Below are 27,171 nucleotides of genomic sequence, written 5' to 3' on the forward strand. Positions count from 1 at the left end.
ATCTGTCCTGTGTATGCTGCGCCTGCAGCACCTACCCCCACACGCAGAATGGACATTACCATCCATCACCCCTGGATGAGGCGGCCCGTGCTGGCTCCACAACTCTTCCCCAGCCGGATCCTCGGACAGCGATTTGGAGAGGGGGTCATGGAGTCCGATCTGTTCGCCACCATGCCCATGAGCATGTCCCCATTTTACTACCGGTCCCCCAGCATCCCACAACAAATCGAAGCAGGACTGTCTGAGGTCAGGAGCTGTGGGGGGGTGTCTCTTTGGGGGATATTCTAGTGACTGCGAGTTTGTCATTGCCATGTTGATAAGTAGCGGATTAAAACTAGCCAAAAAAATCTGTATTCTGTATGGCAAATCGCATGGGCCTCGTTCAGGGTGCCAGCTGCAGGACTCGGAGGGAGGGCGGGAGGGAGGCAGTGCTGCAGCTTGCTGGGCGATCTGTGTTTATCCCCCAGCAGACTTTTCAGCATTGGGGAGGGGGCAGGGTTACACACAGCAGGGTAAGTATCGAGGTTGCAGTCATGAAATCATTCTGAAGAATGATTTCATTGGCTGCCTTGGTCCCTGTGACGCTGCTGCAGCTCCAAAAAACGAAATTTTCGTTTATTGAAACTGTAGTCAGCTTCAACTCCTGGCTTCGGAGACAGGGCGGTTGCTACCCTGACAACTAGTATTCAAATTGAATACTTTGTTTCTCACGGCAGCACGCACGGCAGCACGCCCTCCCTCCGAAGCCTGCACCCTGAACGAGTGAAAAGTGAGAAACCGCACGGCAGCCAAACTGCCCCGGATAGTTCTTGCTTTTGAAGCAGAATGACCGGAGTTGGTGCCAACTCCATCCCCAGTCTGATTTATGGGCTTGTGCTCTCAGAAAAAAACCCATATTTCTGCCTGTGGATGGAACCATGAAGGAGGCGAGAAAAAAAAGTGACTTATTACAAGCGGTTTTGCACTTAACGGAGCTGCTAGAATTCTGCTAGTTCTCCAAAAACGCGATTTCGAGACTTTTTTTTGCTAATTCTGCCCGGATTTGCCGCAATGAAACCGCTTCTATAAAAAGGTCCTTTCCGCATGTTTGCGGCCCTCGAGGACTGGAGTTGTGCAGGCCTGGCACAGAATAACAAAGCGGCCAATCACTGTCGGCAAGGGCTCCTGAGACAACTACAATATGCCCCTGTGTCTGTGTGTAGGGGGTTTTTTCACCTGCCCCAGGCCGGAAGAATAGTTTCAGTCAGTGCTTGGTTTATAGGGCCTGGGTGAGTCATTCTCCATATTACCGGGGAATAGCAGACAGTTTATATTTAGAAATATCCCAAAGTGAAGCCCAGTACTGGCAGAAGTGTTTCCGTGAATCCATTCCCTGACATAGATGGGGATTTAACCTGGAGCCGAATGTGGGTGTCTAGTGCAGGGGTGGTAACTCCAGTCCTCCAGGGTCACCAACAGGTCAGGTTTTCAGGATATTCCTGCTTCAGCACAGGTGGCTTAATCAGAGGCTCAGTGTCTGGATTGAGCCACCTGCGCTGAAGCAGGGACTGATTGAGCCACCTGTGCTGAAGCTGGGATATCCTGAAAACCTGACCTGTTGTGTGGGGAGGGGGGGGGGGGAGCTTGAGGACTGGAGTTAAGCACCCCTGGCCTAACAACCGTTCCCTCAATGAAATACTGCACTTCCTGGAAGTAAAAGGATTCCTTGTTGTGACATTTAACCTTTTTGCTGCCGGATGGGACGACAATGCAGGGAATGACCACTCGCATTTGATTAATTCTAGCATCATTACACATGGGAACGCAATGGCTTCTGAGAATATACTAAAAGAAGCTATTACAGCCAGTCCTCTTATTTAAAAAAAAATTCCCAAGGCTACCAGTAGGAGTTTGTACACTGGAGACTTTTTAGACCAGGAGTGGCAAACTCCAGTCCTCACGGGCCGGCAATGGGTGAGGTTTTCAGGATATCCCTGCTTCAGCACAGGTGGCTCACTCAGTCTCTGCTTCATTACAGGTGATTCCATTGGTACCTGCTTCAGCACAGGTGACTCAATCTTCGACTGGGCCACTAATTGAGCCCCCTGTGCTGAAGCAGGGATATCCTGAAAACCTGACCTGTTCGTAGCCCATCCCTGGTTTAGCTTCCCTCTCCTCCGCAAATCTTGCTGACACTTTTCTTGTAATATGAAGGAGCTTCGGTGACAAATGTACTAAGTCTGAGTTCTTAAACGTCCCAGTTCAAATCCAGATAATAACCATGTATGTGCGTGTGCACGTAGACGAGTATGTATGTTCTAGTTATAGCCACTAAACACGATGTCATACAGAATAACTTCCTTAAACAAATGTAACCATACTAAAATTAAATTCATTTTCTTTGGGGCCCCTGAATGGAGGAGAGTTTACCAATCACGTGTTTTCTTTAAACGTAGCCCACACTAAAGGGAGGAGCCTGAGGAAATCAAACCGCTCCCAAGTCTCGGCTCACCGTGTTTACATACCAACTGCAAACATGGTTTGAAAATACCTGTAGGTGTCCGATCTGAGAATCAAGCACCAAGAAGTAACCTCTTAAATCTGTTACTGCTATTAGTACAATGCCCACTTGTTAGGGAGTGGGATCGCTCCTGAAACAAACCCCCTGCTTGTAAGATGTGTTTTCTCCTGCTTGTTGCAGAAAGGTGAAGAGGGCAGAAACTATGTCAGAGAAAAGGGACCGTTACAGTGAGGACGGTGCCGAGAAACTGCTGCATATCTTCCAAAGAGACCCATGTCATAACCCATTCAGTGCTAGGGGGGCATGCAGTGATTTGCAGTGCCCTGTCACTGTTAACTACACCCCCAGCACTGCCCTATCACTGTCACATACACCACCCAGCACTGCCCTATCACCTTGTCACCTACAACCCCCCCGCCCCCAGCACTGACCTGTCATAGTGTCATCCCCCCCAGCACTGCCCTGTCACTGAGTCACCCCCCACCCCCAGCACTGCCCTGTCACTGAGTCACCCCCCACCCCCAGCACTGCCCTGTCACTGAGTCACCCCCCACCCCCAGCACTGCCCTGTCACTGAGTCACCCCCCCCCAGCACTGCCCTATCACTGAGTCACCCCCCCCCAGCACTGCCCTATCACTGTCACATACACCACCCAGCACTGCCCTATCACCTTGTCACCTACAACTCCCCCCCAGCACTGATCTGTCAGTGTCACCCCCCCCAGCAGTGTCCTGTCAGTGTCACCCCCTAGCACTGACCTGTCACAGTGTCACCCCCCCAGCACTGCCCTGTCACAGTCTCTCCCCCCCCCCCCTCCTCCCAGCACTGCCCTGTCACAGTTTCCTTCTCCTCTCAGGTGAAGCTCGATAAGGATCAGTTCTCTGTTATCCTGGATGTAAAACATTTCTCTCCCGAGGAGCTGACAGTCAAGGTTATGGGGGAGTACGTGGAGGTTCACGCCAAACACGAGGAACGGCCGGTAAGTTTTCACTTAACATCATTAACAATACAGTAAATACAGTATATGTTGGTGTGTTAAAGTGTATATTTGAGACAAAGCTGCAGACCAAGCAATAACCTACACGTGTGTTAATAAATCAGTTCTGTACTTTGAGAAAATACTTGTAGCATTTTTTTTAAACCACCCTGAATGACATTTTTTATGTATTATAATGTAACAAGCATTTTGTTTCTATAGCAACCATTTACAAAGTCACATCCCCTTCCTCTTGTGAAACAGGCTCTGGCACACCCCTTTTCGAGCCCTGCCCTATCTATAGCAGTGCACAAATTGTATCTAGTGACTGCCTGGTCGCATGATCTTCCCCACAGAACTTTGCATCTTTGGTCCTCTTCTGCTGCACTTTAAATAAGCATTTTTTATTATTTATTTTTTAAGGAATGACTATTTTAGGTTACTTTTAATATTGGTTCAATAAAAGTATCTTATAAAATAGGTTTTATAGCACACCTCACCTTGGAAGCAGATAAGCCCAATGAGTGTTCATACGCCTCACCTGCCGTAATAACACACCCACCTAAGCTTTTCTTCATAGATGAACACTAGACCTGCAAGGATTTGAAACCTTACTATACAGTACGTAGCAGAATGCTCATGCAGCACCTGGTTACCAGATGTCCAGTATTGAACCGGACTGTTCTGTATTTGGACACTGTCCAGTAAAAAAAACAAAAAAAAAACAAGAGGTAATACTGGACATGTATACGTATAGTGGTATTACCTCACTGGACATGTATGCGTATAGTGGTATTACCTCACTGGACATGTATGCGTATACTGGTATTACCTCACTGGACATGTATGCGTATAGTGGTATTACCTCACTGGACATGTATGCGTATACTGGTATTACCTCCCTGGACATGTATGCGTATACTGGTATTACCTCACTGGACATGTATGCGTATACTGGTATTACCTCACTGGACATGTATGCGTATAGTGGTATTACCTCACTGGACATGTATGCGTATACTGGTATTACCTCACTGGACATGTATGCGTATAGTGGTATTACCTCACTGGACATGTATGCGTATACTGGTATTACCTCACTGGACATGTATGCGTATAGTGGTATTACCTCCCTGGACATGTATGCGTATACTGGTATTACCTCCCTGGACATGTATGCGTATACTGGTATTACCTCCCTGGACATGTATGCGTATACTGGTATTACCTCCCTGGACATGTATGCGTATACTGGTATTACCTCCCTGGACATGTATGCGTATACTGGTATTACGTCACTGGACATGTATGCGTATACTTGTATTACCTCACTGGACATGTATGCGTATACTGGTATTACCTCACTGGACATGTATGCGTATACTGGTATTACCTCACTGGACATGTATGCGTATACTGGTATTACCTCCCTGGACATGTATGCGTATACTGGTATTACCTCCCTGGACATGTATGCGTATACTGGTATTACCTCACTGGACATGTATGTGTATACCGGTATTACCTCCCTGGACATGTATGTGTACACTGGTATTACCTCACTGGACATGTATGCGTATACTGGTATTACCTCCCTGGACATGTATGTGTATACTGGTATTACCTCCCTGGACATAGTAACCTGACCGGCTTGGGGAGACCATGGGATTTCCCCGAGCAAGGCTTTTGCTATGGGGGCTGGGCAGCTTCCTACATCCTCATTGGCTGCATTACCCAGCAGCAGCCAATCAGGTGGTGTCAGGAATCCTGGGGGTGGGGCCAAGGAGAGGAGGACTCTTGCCCTCGGGACTGGAGTTGGCCGCCCCGGTACTAGATCTCTCTTTACTGAGATATCACCCTTAATGCAATGAGTCTCCACCAAACCCTAAAGCGTCCCCCTTTCATTTGCCACCCTCACGTGTATATATATATATAATACCCTCTGTCTCGTACACGTTTGCATGTGAACAGATTGGGGGGTTCAGCAGCGCTATCTCAGGATTATTTTTTTTGTTATGATTGAGCCACCTGTGCTGAAGCAGGGATATCCTGCCCTTGAGGATTGGAGTTGGCCACCCCTGATCTATTATTTCCCAGCAGATTGGTACGGGCTGCTCTGTAACCCCTCACCCTTATCCTTGTGCAGGATGAACACGGTTACATCTCGAGAGAGTTTCATCGTCGCTACAGGGTCCCCTCGACAGTGAATCCAGCAGCAATATCCTCTGCTCTGTCTACTGAGGGGCTGCTGTCCATCCAGGCCCCGGTCACTGAAAGCACCAAACCTGAAGAGAGGAGTGTGCCTATTACAAGAAAGGAGAAGTGAGCGCAGCATGCATGCAGCCTGCAGCACCCCCAGCTACACCTTGCAGCACCTGGAGACACACAGCTACAGCCCCCATTGACACCCAATTATACCCTGCAGCACGTGGAGACACTTTGCTCAGTCTACAGCACCCACTGACACCAAGCCACACACTGCAGCACATGGACACCCAGTTAGCGCTTGCAGCACCTAGACGCCCCGCCAACAGAATGCAGCATCTCAAGACGCACTCGCTATAGCGGCCATCGACTAACTACAGCCTGCAGCATCCACTGACCCAGTGCTACACCCTACAGAGACATTCGCTACACTCAGCAGGAAACACACATCCTAACACCAAATGACCCTCTCCTACAGCTAAAAGCACCCAGTGACCCGTAGCTAAAACTAGCAGTATGAGGAAGCAGTGTAGTACTCGGTGAACCATCTCTATAGCCTGTAGAGCTCGGTGACATCCTTTATCTTCCAGACATACACCTCTGCAGAGCCCAGGGACCCATTTGCAGCATGGAGTCAATTGCATTAATTGACACCTACTTTCAACCGGTAACACCAGACAACAACCTGTAGCTTTTCATCAGGCAGGCCGATACACCCAGTTGTTTTCAGCAACATCCAGCCACATGTTGAGAAACAGCCGGGAACCCAAGATGAGTATGTGACGACTTGTGGCTACGAGAGTGTCCTCCGAAGTAGGAGATGAAAGCTTAAGACTTGGTGCTAGCTCCACGCAACTTTGGTCATTCTACAGTCCTGAACGTTAACACATTAGATTGTAAGCTCTTTGGAGTAGACAATGTGTAGGTATTTTCTACTATTCCCAGTGCTGCATAAACTGCCAATGCTATATAAAAATAAAATATTATCTATAACATTGTCCTGACACCCTCCAGTCAGGGAATTTCGTACAACCATACCTCCCTTCCCTGGCTCATGGTATACTGGGTGCTTCTTTCTGTATCTGGTAACCTCCGGGGACACGGACAGAGCAACAATAAAAAAACAGAAGCCCCAAGGCACATCCAATGAGACAATTTATTGAGTTCATGTCTATATTTTCTTCTCATAAGTATGGGTCATTTTGTTCAATCTTTTGGCCAAAACACGATAAGCCTCCCACGTCAAGGGGACTCAGCAGGTTCTTACACTACCAATTTTATACAGTGTTCTCAATTTCCTCCACTAATATTAAACAAACCAATTATATAGCCAATAGCAAGAGATGTATGACATATGGGCTATGTGTGGCTATGGTGTGATTAAAACTGGTTAGAAAACAAGAGGGCCCTAAAACAGGTTGACAAAAATATAAAGGTTACTCCCACCTACAACAGCAGAGTGCAGAGCTGACCTGACGGGGGAAGCTTAGATAATCCATGAGATAATTGGCTAATATCCTACACCCAGTAGAGTCTCGTGCAATCGAAGGTGAGCACAGCCAAGGTCAGAAACAGCAACAACAAACAACGATTCTTACCCAAAGAACCTAAAATGGAATAAAACATGGCTCCTGCCCGCTTCTAAAGCCGATGTCATCATATAGGAGTGAGGCATTCCCACTTCAACCGTAATAGCACGAGAGCACTACTCTGAGGACCAAGATGGATCACAGACAGCATACTATGCATTTAGGATACTAGGCAACACAACCGGTTTCTAAACCTGTGGACCTCACACTCCAGATTCGTGGGGCATCAAATGACAGCAGCAAACACTTTCAGCTAAGCTGGAGAGCACAAAATGCCACCAAACACCACTTAGCACCATGGCTAGGACCGCAGCTACGCCCACACCCGCCTCATTTCCAATTCCAAAATACGTGCTGCCCCGGGAATAACATTGGGAACTGGGGTGCCTGAGGGTACTGCCCATGGCAGACATGGCCTGTCACTTCTCACATAGTGGCTGGATAGCGGCCCTGGGGTGGGGGGGTGTGTGAGCCTGGGTGAAGGCAGGGAGGCACACCGACGGACTGTGGAGTCTCTCACCAGAGGCTACCCCCAGCAGAGTGAGAGAGGCCCAATAGTCAAAATAACAAACCCTGAGGAGAGCGGAATCGGACATTTGGTCGCGGCCGGCGTTTGTGCACGCAGGGACCTGTTTCGCCAGTACGGCATGTTAACTTAAAGGGTTTTAGCAGTTAGGGGTTAAGGATAGAGGTTTTAGGGTACGGGCATAAGGTTTTTAGGGTAGGGGCAGCGTTAGTATTAGGAGGTTTTAGGGCCAGGTTAGGGGCTTTGTGTTGCGGCAAAACTGCCGGTAGCGAGTAGTCACTGCGACGAGTGTCGGCTAAATGCCAGCAGCGCAGCAAAATAGCCACAGCCAAATGTCCTAGACTGGAACAGAGAACCCACTTCCATGATCAGAAGGACACAAATAACTGATGTGAGGAGAGCAGGGAGCCTTATAGGGGCTGATGCAACCGGATTGGTTGGAAGTTTTGTCCTATCCCCAGCTGAGCTTTATTTCCCCATTCGCTTGCATTGGCATAGGAAGGACGTAGAGAGAAAAAACATCTTTACAACCTCTAGGTCAGGAGCGGCCAACTCCAGTCCTCAAGACCCCCCCAAACAGATCAGGTTTTCAGGATATCCCTGCTTCAGCACAGGTGGCTCAATCAGTAGCTCCGTTTTTGACTGAGCCATTGATTAAGCCACCTGTGCTGAAGCTGCGATACCCTTAAACCTGACCTGTTGGGGAGGGGCTTGAGGACCCTGCCCTAGGTCTGCTGAATAGAAGCAGATCAGCTACTCCTGGCTTCATTATTACTGGGCAAAGAACAGAAAATAATTGACCAATGTGGCCGAGGAATGACCTGCTTACCACAAAAAGACAACAGATAAAGATGGCCTCATGTAGCATTTGTTTACTATGAAAATGTTAAAAATGTAACAAAAATATTTTAAAATACTTTTTTTTTTTTAACAAAAATTGTCAAATCATCTTTATATAATCTATATTAGATGATAGATTAGATAGATGTATAGATTATATAATCTATTACAAGATACCAATGTCCTGCGTGCCCTCTCAACCCAAGAGGGTCCGACGCTTACTAGAGCGTGACAAACTGCGTGCAAATTATACATCGCAATATTTCTTATTGTGCATTTTGCAGACGAGCTTGTAGGGAACGAGCTTATCTGAAATGATGAAAACCGTACAATTAGAAAGAAATACTTACCTAAATGTTTGTACATAAGACATATCCTCACGGGCACACTCTTAGAGGGATTGTTTATGCCAGTGGTCTGCAAACTTTTCAGTACAAGGGACACACCGTATATTCTACACATCTTCGCGGGCCAAAGGGAAGAAAAAAAATCTTTTTATATATTTTATAAATGAAAGAATACGTTTTATTTGGATCTTTTGGGGGTAATCAGCATGATATGATTCAGGACAAGAGAGAAATGTGACAATTACAAAGAAAGGATGCCGTGCTTACACTGGGAAATGATATACAGTATAATGAGAAAATATTGTGGGGGGCCTGATGGGGTCCCCGGGCCGTCGTTTGGAGACCCCTGGTTTAAGCCACGGAGTCACCCTTCAGCAGTTACGTTTTCGAATTGTGTACATTTCGAAACAAATACAAATGTCAAACTAGGGTCATAAAACGGTTATTGGAAACCTCCAATGGCGGAAAGAAATCTTTACAATGTCTGGTGAATTTAATTGTACAGTTCAGCTTCAGAAAAACAGTCCAAGAAAACACAAAGATTTCAAACATTAAAAACAGTCAAATTAACAGTATTTTCGTAGCAAATAAAAATAACACTTGTGAGCACATTCAGGTGACCCAGACACATCTACAACCCTGCCTTTCCCCATTATCTCTCTAGCATGCAATGCTTCCACTGCAGCCAGGGATTCTGGGAAGTGACATGCAAATGAGCACACAGTGTGCTACCTCTTACTTCATGGATCCCTATAAACGTATGCCTGCGTATTACACAGCTTTACTGCACAGCCTGGGGATAAAGAAGTGAATAACCAGTAAACACGGACAGCTGTTTCGACGACATTTCGTGTCTCTTCAGTGAGGCTGGTTATTCTGGCTTTGAGATGCGACGCTGGGATAGGTTTCAACCACACATTATATAAGTTATGGGGGTAAAAAAGTGACAGAACCCCTCCACTGTATTTTCATGAAACGTTTATGGTTTAAGACACGAGGCAGGTACATTCGTGGAGCAGTTTCCCACTGCAGTATGTTGTAATATTGCTTAACATTGTACATCTCCTAACCCTCAGACCTCTGCCTACTTATGCAAAAACACTTCCTGGAACAATGCAGGACCTGCTTGGATTACCCACCACTTCTGTCCTCTGCCATTACTCCGATGACCAAGCTGATTGCCGTGGCGATGACGTGCGATTAGAGGAACGTATCGCCCCTTAGTAGACACAGCTTTGAGAGGAAGAGATTTTAATTTTCCTACAAACTGAAGTTATTCCCAAAGAATACCTTTCTTACTGTGCGCTAACCCAGGGCTGCGCAAACTGGGGGGCACGGCGTTTAAAAAGGGCCCAGCACTCGTCCCCACAACATTTAAATTAAATGCCGGGGGAGGCGCGAGGCCTCTGTAACTCTCTCTTACCGGCTCTTCTGCGACACGTCGCCATGGCAACGCGACGGCACATGACGTCGCCCATGCCAGAGAGTCGGTAAGGAGCGGGGGCAGAGCAGACAGGGTGGGGCTAACCCATTAGTGGTGCTTCGTCACTGGGAGGGGGTGAAACTGCATACAAATGAACCTTCTTACGAATGGGCAAAACACACACATTGCTCCTTTATGGACAGACTCAACAATGATAAAAGGACGGGCGTTAATGGGAATTCAGCACTTTGCTGGTAACATCCCCCAGGGTGCCGATAACCTCAGCATACTACATCCTATTAAAACTGCAACCTCCCCCCATAAGCCAATTGTTGAATTATATGGTTAAAGAATTCTTGATGGGTTCTCCTGGAGCAGGAAGCTCTTGGTTTTCTCTCTAGCACAAGGGTGGCACACTCCAGGCCTCAAATGCTACTAACAGGTCAGGTTTGAAGAATATCCCTGCTTCAGCACAGGTGGCTCAATCGAAGACGGAGCCACTCATTGAGCCACCTGTGATGAAGCAGGGACATCCTGAAAACCTGACCTGTTGGCCCTTGAGGTCTCCTGTTCTAGCAGATACGTTTCCAATGAATAACAGGTCGCCGGTGTGAAACAAGATCTTCCTCTTACTCACTGGAGCTATTTTGAGTTAAGACCTGTACAGCTGTGAGGCCGCCTGGCGCACGTTCTCTGCCCAAATTACAACTGCCAGTCTTCACGAGTCAGACAAAGACCGTCACCTTCTAGGGAGTCCTTACACGACGGATAAGGACACACGGTTAAAACACTCCCTTCTAGCAATCTGTACACGCACATCTCTGCCCTGCAACAAAGTGTGTACTTCAAGTCGAGGGGCCGGGGGAAAAAGGACATTAACCCCTTAGCTGCCAGATGTGTTGCAGGTCACTCTAGCAGCAAAGGATATAAATGCTCATCCCAATGAATTAGACATTTTCATTTCATGCCGTGTTAAAAGCGTCAAATAAAAAGTTTCGAATCCACAGAAAGTCCTGAGCTTCAGTTCCCTCCAGCAATGAGGAGGTTCATGGCTGCAGCTGTGATGTGGCCGCCAGTCCTGTTGCTATAACAGAGGGAATAAAACCCAGCGGCCCATGAAGAGCCTGTTGCTGGTGGCTGCTGTGGCTTAGTCTCAGGACCTTCACTGGCGCTCGTACATTTCCTTGAGGATTTTCATGCTCTGGGAGTACCGCTGTTGGTTGCGGTAAGAGGAATCCTTCCACCTGTAATACAAACAGCAGCACAACGTGACATCCTCACAGAGGACTGCAGGCTGAGAGAAGAAAGGTGTGATCCACATATGATGATAGAAGGGTGCCCGGTGCCCTAACCTCCCACCCACCCCCAAACACTACCACTTCATATAAAGAAACGTACTCTGGCCCCCAGGATCCAGTCAAAGAGAGACACATTCCCACCAGTTCTGGATCCATTCAATGTTAGGAAAGTAGGCCTTTCCTAGCATGAGGGACACGTCCCTCTCCTGATACCATATGCATTAATAACACAGCCCGACACTGTCAGTATTAATAACACAGCCCGACACTGTCAGTATTAATAACACAGCCCGGCACTGTCAGTATTAATAACACAGCCGACACTGTCAGTATTAATAACACAGCCCAACACTGTCAGCATTAATAACACAGCCCGACACTGTCAGCATTAATAACACAGCCCGACACTGTCAGCATTAATAACACAGCCCGACACTGTCAGTATTAATAACACAGCCCGCCACTGTCAGTATTAATAACACAGCCCGACAATGTCAGTATTAATAACACAGCCCGACACTGTCAGTATTAATAACACAGCCCGACACTGTCAGCATTAATAACACAGCCCGACACTGTTAGTATTAATAACACAGCCCGACACTGTCAGTATTAATAACACAGCCCGACACTGTCAGTATTAATAACACAGCCCGACACTGTCAGCATTAATAACACAGCCCGACACTGTCAGTATTAATAACACAGCCCGACACTGTCAGTATTAATAACACAGCCCGACACTGTCAGCATTAATAACACAGCCGACACTGTCAGTATTAATAACACAGCCCAACACTGTCAGCATTAATAACACAGCCCGACACTGTCAGTATTAATAACACAGCCCAACACTGTCAGCATTAATAACACAGCCCGACACTGTCAGCATTAATAACACAGCCCGACACTGTCAGCATTAATAACACAGCCGACACTGTCAGTATTAATAACACAGCCCGACACTGTCAGCATTAATAACACAGCCCGACACTGTCAGCATTAATAACACAGCCCGACACTGTCAGCATTAATAACACAGCCGACACTGTCAGTATTAATAACACAGCCGACACTGTCAGTATTAATAACACAGCCCGACACTGTCAGCATTAATAACACAGCCCGACACTGTCAGCATTAATAACACAGCCGACACTGTCAGCATTAATAACACAGCCCGACACTGTCAGCATTAATAACACAGCCGACACTGTCAGTATTAATAACACAGCCCGACACTGTCAGCATTAATAACACAGCCCGACACTGTCAGCATTAATAACACAGCCCGACACTGTCAGTATTAATAACACAGCCCGACACTGTCAGCATTAATAACACAGCCCGACACTGTCAGCATTAATAACACAGCCCCCTCCTGAGAGTCAGTAAGTGGATCGCAGACACAAAGACACGCCCCCACGGTAGCACTTCTGCCTCCCCTCATACCTCTGACGGATCTTCTTCCAGCGATTCATGTTCCGGTAGATTAGAGTCGACATGGTGGGAATCAAATCCGGTGGCTGCAAGGAAAAAACAGAGAGTTAGAGAAAGAGAGACAGAGAAGGAAAAAATAAATAAAAAAAACAACAAAAAGGAGGGGAAAAAAGCCGGAAAAAGCGAGGAACAAGAGGGGGCTGTTGTAGAGAAACGGAGTCCGTGTGGGTTACAGAGCCCAATAATCGCAGCTCTTACTGTGTTCAGATTCAGGGGTTCTCCATCTCGTGGAAGGGATGAGGGTATCCTCAGGTTGACCGGCTCTCCCCCCTCCGTCACCGGGCACGGCACAGGCGGGGGCAACCGGTACAGATCCTGAGCACTCCCATTAACCCCTTCTCCCTGTAGAAATAGGAAGACATACATATATATTATACATATATATATATATATATATATATATATATATATATATATATATATATATATATATATATATATATATATATATATATATATATATATATACATACATAACATACACACACATATATATATATATATACACACACACACACACACACACGTATCGTCTTATCGCTGAGGAAGAGAAGATCACACCCACATTCAGTACCCATGGTTACTGAAAACAAACCTTCAGATTTTAAGGATTTAAAAATAGATTACAGGGATAAATGCCTCTGATCTGAAATTAAACAGTAGTTGAAGGCCTCTCTACCTTAGATGATTTACAACCAAACACCCCCATTATTTCAGCTCACTTTCATTGTATGGAATAAAACCTCTGGATGCCCCTTGATATACACAAAGACTTCCTTCCGCTGCTGTTTCACATTGCAGGGATGGTATATTCTGCCGCTAGTTAAGGAGCGAGTTAGGTTACCTCTTCTGGCGGTGGAGGTGGTGTCTGTGGGCGGTCAGGACCTTTTGCTGTTGGAGTATTTCGGAGCCAAGCACGACACACGGGGTACAGAGGGGTCTCCTCTGAAAACTGTGCCAGGTCCACACTCCGATCAAACAGCCTAATGATGTAAGTGTCTGATGCACAAAGAATAGAACAGAAGTTACCCTGTCGCCGTTCCCTGTCCTCTACTACGTATCCGCCTGCTTATATATTCCCTGTCCTTATCTCCCGTGTACCTTCCCCCCCATCTCTATGTTTGCACTACTCCTTGTGCTCTACTCTTCGGTATTCTCTGTCCCTCTGGCCTAGTTTCCCTGCACCCGGCAGTGACTTCTGTTTTCCCCAGGCTTCTCCTTTGTTTACTCTGTGATCCTCTATTTTGGGCTTCCCGTGTGGTCAGATCCCCGGGGCCTCTTGTCCCTTTCGTCCCTGCCTCCTGGGTCTGGCCGGCCTGTGTTCCCTCCATGCTCTTACTGGCTTTCAGTTGGGCTCCCTCTATTCCATCGTCCTCCTTCCTCTTCTTCCGGCGATGATGCGAGAGTCGCGCTGGAGGCCTGACGGTGACAGGGGAACATACTCTATCAGGAGATCTGCGTGCACTTATTAGTGGGGAGGGGGATTACAGGAGCAGTTCAAACGAAGGGGTCTCTGTAGCTGAAACGCGTTGATTTCATCTCCATGGACCCCCTGCTTCCTGAGATACTTACCTCTATAGGGGGTGCCGGTATCTGTGTGCAATTTAAATGTCCTCGTCACAGGGGCCAATAGGAAGACACAAGGGATGACGTCATGGCACTCCTATTGGCCCGTGGGACATTTAAGCCGCCATTTCAATATCCCCAACTATCCCAGCCAGAGCTGCTACCGGCACCATCTACGGAGGTAAGTACCTCGGGAAGCAGGGGGTCCCCGGAGCTGAAATCAACAAGACACCCTTGGTTCAAACCTATTTTTTTTCAACTTAAGCAATTGTTCAATCTTAGGCCGTGCCTATAGTGCCGTCGATGGCGACATGACGGGTGACGTCACCCGTCGCCACCGGCGAAAGTTATATTTCGCCGGCCGGCGGTGTCGCGTAATTCCGGCAATTTCATTGGTTCAAGGACCGTCACGTGACGTGACTGCCCTTGAAAAAAAAACAAATTTTGCCGGCTACCAGTTTTTGTGACGGCGACGTCGCTCCGTCGCAGTCACGCGCACTATAAGCGCACGCGGCGGCGGCAATGCTTTTGTTTTCGGGCGACATCACGTCACCGGCTCTATAAGCGCGGCCTGATGCATTATTTCTTTTCTAATTTCTATTCATAGCCAGCGATTTGCCCTATTTATTATATTATTAAAGATCCTTTACATTTCTGTTCTTTGATTGTGTGCACTGGGAGACGCGGTCTGGTTTAACCCCTTAGGGAGGGGATTGGTAACCGTGGTCACAGCACTCCACACAACCAACGCTTGAAAAAGTAAAAAACTTTATTTAAATGCTACAGTGAACATACAAGCACCACTCTGACGCGTTTCGTCTGTAGAAAGACTCTTTGAAAAAGTCTTTCTACAGACGAAACGCGTCAGAGTGGTGCTTGTATGCTCACTGTAGCATTTAAATAAAGTTTTTTTACTTTTTCAAGCGTTGGTTGTGTGGAGTGCTGTGACCACGGTTACCAATCCCCTCCCTACTTACGTCACTTCCGGATAGGAGCACGCCGACACCACGAGGAAGCAAGATGGCCACCGGAGCATTCTGAGCAGCTTGCAGACCGGGTATCGTGAGTAACGAACTATACACTTAAAGCCATATTTCTATCAGGCAGCTTTGAGCCTAAATGGCACCGGTTTTTGATTTACCTCGGGGTCTTTTCTTTGAAGAGGCTCCGCTGTATCTCTAAGGATTGACCAGCCCACTGCCTGTATCATCATTGCTTTTCCTCCATCAATACTATAGAAGTTATTATTTTAGTGGTGTCAGCTCCAAAATATATTGGAAGATTGCAGATTCTGTACCTTTCTGTGGTTTGGAGACTCGGTACTCCAAGGGTTAATACCCATATGTTCCTGGTTTAACCCCTTAGCATAAAGGAGTAATGGCGCGCCGCTGGTCTTCAAAAAGTAATCATTGTGTTATACAAAGATAATAACAGGATTACATTTTGAAGACCACCGTAGTCCCCTTTATTCTAAGGGTTATTGGCGGTTGTTGTGACCACACAGAACTGTTATTTCTGAGCACCTGTGGCATGTACTACAAGTACCGTGGGTGCACAGTTATAGGAAACGGGCAGTGTAATATATCTAGTAATTAATATGGATAGAGCAGTTAACACATCTATTAAAGTGATGGTTCACGGGGCGGATACCAAACTCAAAAGGTATACATACATTGATGTGTATGTGTGGGTGGAAAGGTAAAAGAATATATAACTTACACGGCCTTGTGTAAGTTCAGTCACATCAAGGTTTCTTTGGGTTTCCCGTCGCCTTGAAGTGATGTGTTCTTGTGCGATTTAGACTTTTCTTCTTGGTGTATATTCAGCTTTCTTCGTTCATTCGATGTACCCCTCCAGGGGGATTTCCTCTCATGTAAACAAAAAAGAGGGTTAGATTAAGTCACATATATATAGATGCGACAATGAGGGGAAGGATGGTATAGTGGTAGACCATTAAAATGTAATGGTATGATCAAGCATTCACACGGGCTAATGTGAGTCTTCTCCTATCTTGGTATCTTATTGTTGCCCGTTAGGGATAACTTTCAATTGGTTGTAGGTGGTGCTGAAGGGGGGGACAATAAGATATAACACAATACTCACACGGGCCAGTGTGAGTACACACTCCTAGTGGTTTCTTTACATTTTTGTTCTTGGTCTTTATGTGCCCCTAAAGCTGATGATGGGGTGAACACAGATTAAATGACACTATGGTCTGCAGGATAAAAACTTTATTTTAATAAAAAACATGGATATAAAAACATGAATATATAATAAAAAAAAACACAGAAACCGAAGGCTTCTATGGGGAAATAAAAAGCAAGGGGAGTAGTGTGGTGTATAGTGGTAGGGGGTCTCTCCTTCCGCGTCCGGATGGGGAGCTACAACTGCACCTCTGCCTCCTCTGAGATATGCTAAAAAATGTCCCAACTGAAGAAAAGAGCAACGCGTTTCGTCCGGAACTGGACTTCCTCAGGCTCAATAGATGTGGACCGGCTGTGCCTTTTTTTTTATACAGGGATTAGCCAATCCAAATCGCGTTGTAATAGCTTCCAGCTTTCCATCTGCGACGGGACGTCGCCATCTTGTGAGTTGCGCGCACATCGCGTGTTGTGTTAAGTCGCGCATTTGTGAGTTTCATTTTGGGATAAAGTTTTTTAAAAATTGAAGGGGGATTGTATTGAGGGTTGCGTGTGCATCCTTTTGCTGACAGTGTGGCCGCATACCCTCGTGGAGGCCTCTGTTGATGTCCATTTTGTTTAGAAATAAAGTTTTTCGATTTTGAAGGAGGATTATGTTGAGGGTTGCGCGCGCATCCTTTTGTTTACCTTGTTTACTCACAAGATGGCGACGTCCCGTCGCAGATGGAAAGCTGGAAGCTATTACAACGCGATTTGGATTGGCTAATCCCTGTATAAAAAAAAAAGGCACAGCCGGTCCACATCTATTGAGCCTGAGGAAGTCCAGTTCCGGACGAAACGCGTTGCTCTTTTCTTCAGTTGGGACATTTTTTAGCATATCTCAGAGGAGGCAGAGGTGCAGTTGTAGCTCCCCATCCGGACGCGGAAGGAGAGACCCCCTACCACTATACACCACACTACTCCCCTTGCTTTTTATTTCCCCATAGAAGCCTTCGGTTTCTGTGGGTTTTTTTTTTATATATTCATGTTTTTATATCCATGTTTTTTATTAAAATAAAGTTTTTATCCTGCAGACCATAGTGTCATTTAATCTGTGTTCCCCCCATCATCAGCTTTAGGGGCACATAAAGACCAAAAGTGTAAAGAAACCACTAGGAGTGTGTACTCACACTGGCCCGTGTGAGTATTGTGTTATATCTTATTGTCCCCCCCTTCATCACCACCTACAACCAATTGAAAGTTATCCCTAACGGGCAACAATAAGATACCAAGATAGGAGAAGACTCACATTAGCCCGTGTGAGTGCTTGATCATACCATTACATTTTAATGGTCTACCACTATACCATCCTTCCCCTCATTGTCGCCTCTATATATATGTGACTTAATCTAACCCTCTTTTTTGTTTACATGAGAGGAAATCCCCCTGGAGTGGTACATCGAATGAACGAAGAAAGCTGAATATACACCAAGAAGAAAAGTCTAAATCGCACAAGAACACATCACTTCAAGGCGACGGGAAACCCAAAGAAACCTTGATGTGACTGAACTTACACAAGGCCGTGTAAGTTATATATTCTTTTACCTTTCCACCCACACATACACATCAATGTATGTATACCTTTTGAGTTTGGTATCCGCCCCGTGAACCATCACTTTAATAGATGTGTTAACTGCTCTATCCATATTAATTACTAGATATATTACACTGCCCGTTTCCTATAACTGTGCTCCCCCATTCTTTTTTGTATTCATTGCCAACAAGGGTCCTGGATAGATCCTGCTGGGGTTCCGAGTCACAGGAGGACATCAAACGAATACTATTTTCAGGCAGTATCTTACCCCCCCCTTTTTTTTTTACATCTCCACATTTGTAACAAGCCTCATAGAGATAGCGCCCGGGTACCTTTTCAAACTAGTACCGTGGGTGCGCCTGCACATGGACTCGTTTAAACCCTTTACGCACGGTCATGGGAAGCACATGTCTGGCTATTTCGGAGAGAAGACTCACACTCTATGTACATGGTAGTTATACTGAGGGGAGACTTCTGTGTACATTGGGTTCCGGCGGGATAATAGACCTGTGTGCGTACAATATTTTAGGAGTGCATAGAGCGCTGTGTATGTTATTACAGGGAACCTGGGACGTGTATGGTACTTGGACTGTGAATGGGACGTGTCTGTATGATATGTTGGTGGATATTCGGTACAAAGTCACGATATCCTTTTAGCGGAAGGGTAATAAACAGTTACCGTTTCCCAGCGGCAGATGGAGATGAATCCCTGAAACAGAAGAAAGAGGAAGAAAAGAGTTAAATGAGATCTATTCAAATATAAATATATCCATGTGTCACAGACTAACCCACGGGGGGCCAACTCCAGTCCTCAAGAGTCACCAATAGGTCAGGTTTCAAGGATATCCCAGCTTCAGCACAGGTGGCTCAATCAAAGACTAAGCCACCTGTGCTGAAGCAGGGACCAATTGAGCCACCTGTGCTGAAGCAGGGACTAATTGAGCCACCTGTGCTGAAGCAGGGACCAATTGAACCACCTGTGCTGAAGCAGGGATATCCTGAAAACCTGACCTGTTGGTGGCCCTTGAGGACTGGAGTTGATCCTCTCCTGGACCAACCCATCTATTTAGATATTAGTAACAGACAGCTCAAGTCACGCACCGATACAGAACAGGATCTCAATCTGCTGACACAAGTGAGTGATTTATGAAACGCAGCATGAATTCCCGCCAAAGGCACCGAGTGAGCACACCCATCTCGTTAGCCTCTCCTACAGAGAACACACCCATCTCGTTAGCCTCTCCTACAGAGAACACACCCAACTCGTTAGCCTCTCCTACAGAGAACACACCCATCTCGTTAGCCTCTCCTACAGAGAACACACCCATCTCGTTAGCCTCTCCTACAGAGAATACACCCATCTCGTTAGCCTCTCCTACAGAGAACACACCCATCTCGTTAGCCTCTCCTACAGAGAACACACCCATTTCGTTAGCCTCTCCTACAGAGAACACACCCATCTCGTTAGCCTCTCCTACAGAGAACACACCCATCTCGTTAGCCTCTCCTACAGAGAACACACCCATCTCGTTAGCCTCTCCTACAGAGAACACACCCATCTCGTTAGCCTCTCCTACAGAGAACACACCCATCTCGTTAGCCTCTCCTACAGAGAACACAAGAGAAGAGGAGGCACAGAACATAGTGAAGACTGAGAAACAAATGATTAATCTGAGATCTTTAATATGTCTCTTACTTTCCATGCGAGTCTGTCGAAGTTTTTCCTGCCTCCTCCTCCATCTGCTCCCTGTAAAAACAAATAACAGGTCACAGTAAAAGATCCAGGAGAGGATGCATAGCAAACAGCCATTACTTCCCTGAGTAACGTGCATCGTCAGACAGCCATATGTCAACTCTTAAACATTACCAGATTCAGAGCATCATGGCCATGAATCTATCCCTCTAACGAACCAGTGTCAGCACACAGATATAACGTGACCTGTACACACAACCAATAAACAGCGGAATCACCGAGATGGTGATCCTATAACCTAGATACAGATCAATAGACAGTCTATAGCTGACAGTCGCATGGCCATATAATAAAGCTTTAGCAGCTAGAACCTGAACCCATACTGTTTACCGATACAGAGCCCAATAGAGGCTATCGCCCCAGTCCTGCAGACCAGGGGTGGCCAACTCCAGTCCTCAAGGGCCACCAACAAGTCAAGTTTGCAGGATATCCCTGCTTCAGCACAGGTGGCTCAGTCAAAGTGATGAAGTAGGGACTGATTGAGCCACCTGAAGTAGGGATATCCTGAAAACCTCACCTGGTCATGGCTCTTGAGAACTGGAGTTGCCCACCCCAGCCCTGGACTTATGAGAAGCCAGCAGCCCCCTCACTTCACATACCGGTCCACATCATTCTTATCCAAGAGGCCTTGCAGGACGGCATCCAGGCGGTTCCGAGCGCTCGCGGGCTCCAGATCTAAGGTACACACAGGAGATAGTAGCGGGCAAGGAAGACGGGGGAAGAGAAGCTATGTAACGGTGAATCCAGAGAGCAGCAAGAGGGGGAGAGGACACGGACAGGTCAATCACTGCAGTGCATTTTGTGGATATGAGTAATAATAATAATATTCCTTTTCCTTTGCACTCAATGTAGCGATATCCTCAGTTGTCACTGCCAACCTCATAAAGGTATATGGGGCGTCTAGAAACGCAGCCACCTGACGAACACTATGGGGTGCGTCATATTACACGACAGTTTCATGTAATCCAGAACACACAAATATGGACTAACACCTGGAAAAAAACAAACTCTACTTCCTGTCTACAGGAAGACTCCTATAAAATCATGTTCGCATTTTCCCTTTAATTAAAAGGTGTCGTCACTGCTCCTTCTCCCGCGCTGCCCCTTCTCCCGCGCTGCCCCTTCTCCTGCGCTGCCCCTTCTCCCGCACAAACTGCTGTTTATACCTGATGCTGCATTCAGTTACCAGTGAATAGTGAAGATTATTATTTACATTTGAGTTTTTATGAGTGCTGGGACCCGCACTGTTAGGGACAGCACTGGGGATCTCGGGGAGAAGGCTTATTTGTACACAGTCTTACACTAAAGGGGCCAGTGTGTACAGCAAGGCCCTGATTCTCAGCGCCCCGCTTTTCGGCGATCCGCCAATACGGCGGTACCTTGAAGAGGGCCGCCATGTCTGTGCATGCGCAGAACGGGCCGGCCCGATGTCGCGCATGCGCAGAACGGGCCGGTCCGATGTCGCGCATGCGCAGAATGGGGGGTTTTGCCGATATTGCGCATGCGTAGAGCGGCGCATTGCCGGTCTGCGCATGCGCACATAACAAAAATCGCCGGTTTTGCTTTCCGCCGATTTTCGCTTTGCGGCGGGTCCTTAGAACGCAACCCGCCGCATGACTGGGACCCTCCTGTACACTGTATTTTAAAGCAGCCGTACACGCTGATCGTCATTTTTTTTTTTACATTTTTATTCCAACACTGCTTTTATTTATAAAATATAATGCTCCGGTCAGGTGGCACAGGCGTTTGAAATATAAAGTGGTGGGAGGTGCAAATGGAGCTCTCTAACACTAAACAAAAGGGGAGGGTTGTGTTTTTTTGTTTTTAATGAGTAAGACATGCTCACGGGGCCGGATACTAATAGATCATAGGAAACCCCCCCTAAAAGTCATCCTCATATTTCCTACCTGTTTTTTCCACCTTCACCTTAACAAGTGACATGGTTGCTGTGTCACAATAATTCCTGATAGGTGACGGGTTAATTCCAAGGCGTTTTCCCTGATATAGTAAAGGGTATAGCTTATGTTCCACTGCTATAAATCTACAGTGCACCTAGAAGAGAAAGTTCAGATATGAGGCATAAGCAGTACATCTAATAAACATTTCATTATTTTCTGCATGTTTCAAATATATACTTAATATGCTCGGTGTACTTTGAAAGACTTTATGACATAAATGTAAAGATCTTTGAACGAGCAAAGTGAATTCATGGCGGTGGCGTGTCTACCAGGTTACATGCACTGATTGCTATTTCTTTGCAAAGGCAGCACGCAAACAAGTGTATTGTTGCAAACTATTGTATTTAAATGCAGTGGATCAATTTAAAGCTCAAGCAATATCCTACATGTGTTTTTTTTTAAATAAATCAGTTCAGTAATATAAGAAAATACTTGTAGCATTTTTTTAAAACAATTTTAAAGCCATTTTGCATGTATTCTAATGTAACCAGCATTTTTGTTCCTATAGCAACCATTTACAAAGTCACACCCCCTTCCCCTTCTGAAACATCACCTTTTTGAGCCCTGCCCTCTCCAGCAGTGAACCAAATGAATCTAGTGCCTGCCTGGTCACATGATCTTCCTCACAGAACTCTGGCTGTCAGTGCAGCAGAAGAGGGCCAAGGATGCATTTAGTGAACCCCGAGCCGAATCTTCAGCGATCGATTACAGGAGAACGGATCGATCAGCAACGTAGTTAATCACTTGTCAGTGTGCAGATTGTATTGATACACAATGAATGGAGAAAAAAAAACTAACAACTTTTCAACGACAGCTTTAAGTCGGGAGACAATGTAAATAATGCACAGGTCACTGTCCTCAGCTCCAAAAGGGAGCACCCACGCTTTCAACATGAAATACTTACCGCTCCAAAGTCACAAAATCTTAAAAAGTGTTATTTTTTATGTCGCCTTGTAACCCAAAAGCATTTTTATGATCCCCACAGTAACTAGAGTAATTATTTTTTTCTTATTCATTTATAGATGAATATATGTTACTAATAAGTTATCTGTACACTTTACTGAAGATATATATATATCTCAAGGCAAGATGGCGGCACAAACTAGGTAGAGTGCCTGTACAGGCAGATGTGGCGCAGGGTAGAGCGGGGGTAACTGTAAGGCCTCAGCCAGGTAGGGAACGGGCGCGCTAGTGCTCATGCGCTACGCCCTGGCCGGCTAGGTGCGCGCGCGTCTGGGGGCGCGGTCACGACGTCACGGAGCTGGTTCGCCCTCATTGGGCGAACCGCTCACGTGACGCGCTTGCGAGCAGCAAATTCAAATTTGCTTGCTCGGCAAGCAGCTAAGCCACACACATTGCCGCAATGTGTCTCATCGTGGCGAGCGTGAGCGCGCCCGCCCGCTCAGCGCCACCCCGGACAAGGCCTAAGACAGTAAGGGTCACGTTAGTGATCCAAAATACCAGCACGGCACAGGACTGGAAAATATAGAGTATTTATTTAGTCAAACAAGCAAACATTTATGCTGATGTTTTGGTCCCTGGGGGGACCTTCTTCAGTCAACGATTGAGCCACCTGAAGCTGGGATATCCTTAATACCTGGCCTGAGGGTGGTCCTTGAGGACTTAAGTTGGCCACCCCTGCCTTAAACTCGGCCAATACGCCCTACATCTCCGCTTTGATTTCTCGCTATGCCCCTGCTCGTCTCCTCCACTCTGCCCACAAGGCCTCGTCCAGGGTGGGTAGAGGCGCGCTGACGCTCCAGCGCTGCGCCCTGCTCGGCCGTGCTTTTCCTGGCTGGATAGGTGCGCGCACGTCTGGGGGCGCGGCCCCGACATCATGGAGCTGGTTCGCCCTCATTGGGCGAACCGCTCACGTGACGCGCTTGTGAGCAGCAAAATCAATTTTGCTTGCTCGGCAAGTGGCTGAGCGCCGAGCAGGGGCACCCGCCCGCTCACGCAGGCCACGTGCATTGTTGCAACGGGTCCAGCGTGAGCGCGCGCTCGCTCAGCACCACCCTGGACGAGGCCTAACCGTCTCCTTTCCACCTCCACTGCTCGGTCTCCTAATCCCTTTTTCCCTCGCTACCTCCTCCCCCTGCTGTGGGATCTCTCTCACTTTCAATATATCCCACAAACATCTCGCCACCTTCAACCCAAACCACACAACACACCTTCTAAATACCTACAAAGGCATTCACCACCTTCAAGACAAACCTGAAACCCCCACCTCTTGAATGAAGCACCCCAATAGCCTGGACTCATGGCTACTGTCCTTCACCCAAAGTCACTCCAACCACTGCCACAGACAGAGGTCATTACACTCTGCTCATATTACTCGACCTCTCTGCAGCATTTGACACCGTGGACCACCCTCTTCTCCTTCATATTCTCCATACTCTTGGTATTCGGAACAAAGCTCTATCCTGGATCTCATCCTACCTCTCCCATCATACTTTCAGTGTCTCTTCTGCTAGCACCTCCTCCTCCTCTATTGATCTCTCTGTGTGGGTACCCCAGGGCTCTGTCCTGGGACCTCTTCTCTTTTCTCTGTACACACTCTCTCTAGGTGACCTAATAACATCTTTTGGGTTTAAATATCACCTCTATGCTGACGACACACAAATATACTTTTCAACACCCGACCTTACACCTGCTGTACAAACCAAAGTTTCTGAATGTCTCTCTGCTATATCATCCTGGATGGCCCTCCGCCGCCTTAAACTCAACATGGCTAAAACAGAGCTCCTCATACTTCCTCCCAAACCTGGCCCTACTACCTCCTTCCACATTACTGTTGGAACTACGATCATTCACCCAGTAGCCCAAGCACGCTGCCTAGGGGTCACACTCGACTCCTCTCTCACATTCGCCCCTCACATTCAAAACATTTCTAAAACTTGTTGCTTTTTCCTCCGCAATATAACAAAGATACGCCCTGTCCTCTGTTGCTCGACTGCTAAAACTCTGACTCAGGCCCTCATTCTCTCACGTCTCGATTACTGTAACCTCCTGCTGTCCGGCCTTCCTGCCTCTCACCTGTCTCCCCTACAATCTATCCTAAATGCTGCTGCCAGAATCACTCTACTCTTTCCTAGATCTGTCTCAGCATCTCCCCTCATGAAATCCCTCTCCTGGCTTCCGATCAAACCCCGCATCTCACACTCCATTCTTCTCCTCACTTTTAAAGCTTTACACTCTTCTGCCCCTCCTTACATCTCAGCCCTAATTTCTCATTATGCACCATCCCGACTCTTGCGTTCTGCTCAAGGATGTCTTCTTTCTACCCCCTTTGTATCTAAAGCCCTCTCCCGCCTTAAATCTTTTTCACTGACTGCCCCACACCTCTGGAATGCCCTTCCCCTCAGTACCCGACTAGCACCCTCTCTATCCACCTTTAAGACCCACCTTAAGACACACTTGCTTAAAGAAGCATATGTAGATATTCTGAACACATGATACATATAGCTTGGCCCCCTGCAGACGCACTTACCAGAACTCCCTCCTACTGTCTCTGTACGTTCTCCCTACCTACCAATTAGACTGTAAGCTCCTCGGGGCAGGGACTCCTCTTGCTTAATGTTACTTTAATGTCTAAAGCACTTATTCCCATGATCTGTTATTTATATTATCTGTTATTTATTTGATTACCACATGTATTACTACTGTGAAGCGCTATGTACATTAATGGCGCTATATAAATAAAGACATACAATACAATACAATACTCCTACCACCCATTGTGGCCAAGCACTGCCATGTACAGCACTTATTCCCTCACCTGCTGTAAATCTTCTAACATACCACTTAGGCCCGTTCTATGGAATTTTACTTGGCTGATGTCAGTCAACCTTTCTATAATGGTGCCACGCGCGCACGGCAAGAAGAGTAGAACCGGTCGACAGGGGGAAAGAAGAAAAAAAGAAAGAAATCGCGCCGCTACCGCCGCTGAAAATGTAAGTATGAGTGTATATATGTGTGTGTGTATATGTGTGTATGTGTGTATGTGTAGGTACAACGTATTAAAAAAATTATTGCAGGTTTTATTTATTTATTTTAAAACACACACACAGTCGCGCACAGTATATACACAAAACGTGTGCGGCCCGTGCACGCGCACAGCCGCACACACTATATAACAGCCCTTAGATTGTAAGCTCCCTGGGGCAGGGATTTGCTGTCCTATTGTCTGACTTTGCTGCGCTTATTGTATTATACGGTACGGTCTTTGTAAAGCGCTGAGTACACTGTGGGCACTATATAAAGATAGATATACAGAAGGAGTGGCTCAGTGAGTCAAGACACTGACTGGCGCTGAGTTTGAAGCAGGGGAGCCTGATGTCGGCGCCTTGTGACCTTGGGCAAGTCACTTTATCTCCCTGTGCCTCAGGCACCAAAAAAACAGATTGTAAGCTCCACGGGGCAGGGACCTGTGCCTGCAAAACGTCTCTGTAAAGCGCTACGTAAACCTAGCAGCGCTATACAAGAACATGCTATTATTATTACATACATCCCCACCTCACAGCACTTATATTGTAAACTCTCTGGGGCACAGGTCCCCTTTCCCAGTGTGAGCTTTGCTGCGCTTATCTTACACCTCCCCATCATCCACCGTGTATGATGTAAAGCGCTGGATACGTCTCTGGCACCGTGTCAATAACAATATACAGATCACGTGATGAAGAAGAAGTTTGTAGGTGGAAACCTTCACTACTGTACCCATTAATACAATGTATCTCACTATTCTTCCATTTATTCATTCCTATATCAAATAACATCACGCGCACGCACGGCTCCGCAGGCCCTTGCTATTCCCCTCCCGCCACTGACCTGCCTCCCCCAGCGCCCGTTACCGACTCAAGTGCCAAGTCCAAACCGTGCCCGCGCCGCTCTAAGCCCCGCCTCCTCGCATCCTCATTGGTGGACTCCCATTCGCTTCCACCAAACCCATTGGGTCTTCGACCCGCTTGTCAACTCT

The 27,171-nt window shown here is 46.9% G+C and overlaps 2 protein-coding genes across 2 annotated transcripts in view; one reads left to right on the forward strand and one right to left on the reverse strand.

Annotated features, from left to right (window-relative positions):
- HSPB6 (heat shock protein family B (small) member 6) overlaps window positions 1-6,839 on the forward strand; it is a 6,849-nt gene extending 10 nt beyond the window's left edge. Inside the window, exons 1-4 of the mRNA XM_075606110.1 lie at window positions 1-246; window positions 3,358-3,480; window positions 5,624-5,799; window positions 6,273-6,839. The exon at window positions 1-246 is cut by the window's left edge and continues 10 nt beyond it. Coding sequence (XP_075462225.1) covers window positions 49-246; window positions 3,358-3,480; window positions 5,624-5,799; window positions 6,273-6,333 — 558 coding nt within the window. The 5' untranslated portion in view covers window positions 1-48 and the 3' untranslated portion in view covers window positions 6,334-6,839. The remainder of the gene's footprint in view (window positions 247-3,357; window positions 3,481-5,623; window positions 5,800-6,272) is intronic.
- Window positions 6,840-8,767: 1,928 nt separating this feature from the next.
- Window positions 8,768-27,159, reverse strand: LIN37 (lin-37 DREAM MuvB core complex component). Its single transcript, XM_075606109.1, has 10 exons — window positions 27,024-27,159; window positions 22,146-22,290; window positions 20,838-20,913; window positions 20,182-20,232; window positions 19,165-19,194; window positions 14,545-14,624; window positions 14,050-14,204; window positions 13,404-13,547; window positions 13,158-13,231; window positions 8,768-11,651 (listed from the first exon to the last, which is right to left on the reverse strand). Exons 2-10 carry the CDS (start codon window positions 22,177-22,179, stop codon window positions 11,570-11,572), a joined length of 726 nt encoding a protein of 241 aa, XP_075462224.1. The 5' UTR covers window positions 22,180-22,290; window positions 27,024-27,159; the 3' UTR covers window positions 8,768-11,569.
- Between the last annotated feature and the right edge of the window lie 12 nt (window positions 27,160-27,171).

This window comes from Ascaphus truei, chromosome 6 (assembly GCF_040206685.1).
Source record: "Ascaphus truei isolate aAscTru1 chromosome 6, aAscTru1.hap1, whole genome shotgun sequence".
NCBI lineage: Eukaryota > Metazoa > Chordata > Amphibia > Anura > Ascaphidae > Ascaphus > Ascaphus truei.

What these genes read in the sequence shown, in the direction of transcription:
- LIN37 (XM_075606109.1), bottom strand. Translation starts at nt 22,179, where the DNA reads ATGTCACTTGTTAAGGTGAAGGTGGAAAAAACAG. An exon ending in GGTGAAGGTGGAAAAAACAG is followed by an intron (nt 20,914 to 22,145) that starts GTAGGAAATATG and finishes TGTGTACCTTAG; the next exon opens with ATCTGGAGCCCGCGAGCGCT. An exon ending in CACCTCCACCGCCAGAAGAG is followed by an intron (nt 13,548 to 14,049) that starts GTAACCTAACTC and finishes CTATTTCTACAG; the next exon opens with GGAGAAGGGGTTAATGGGAG.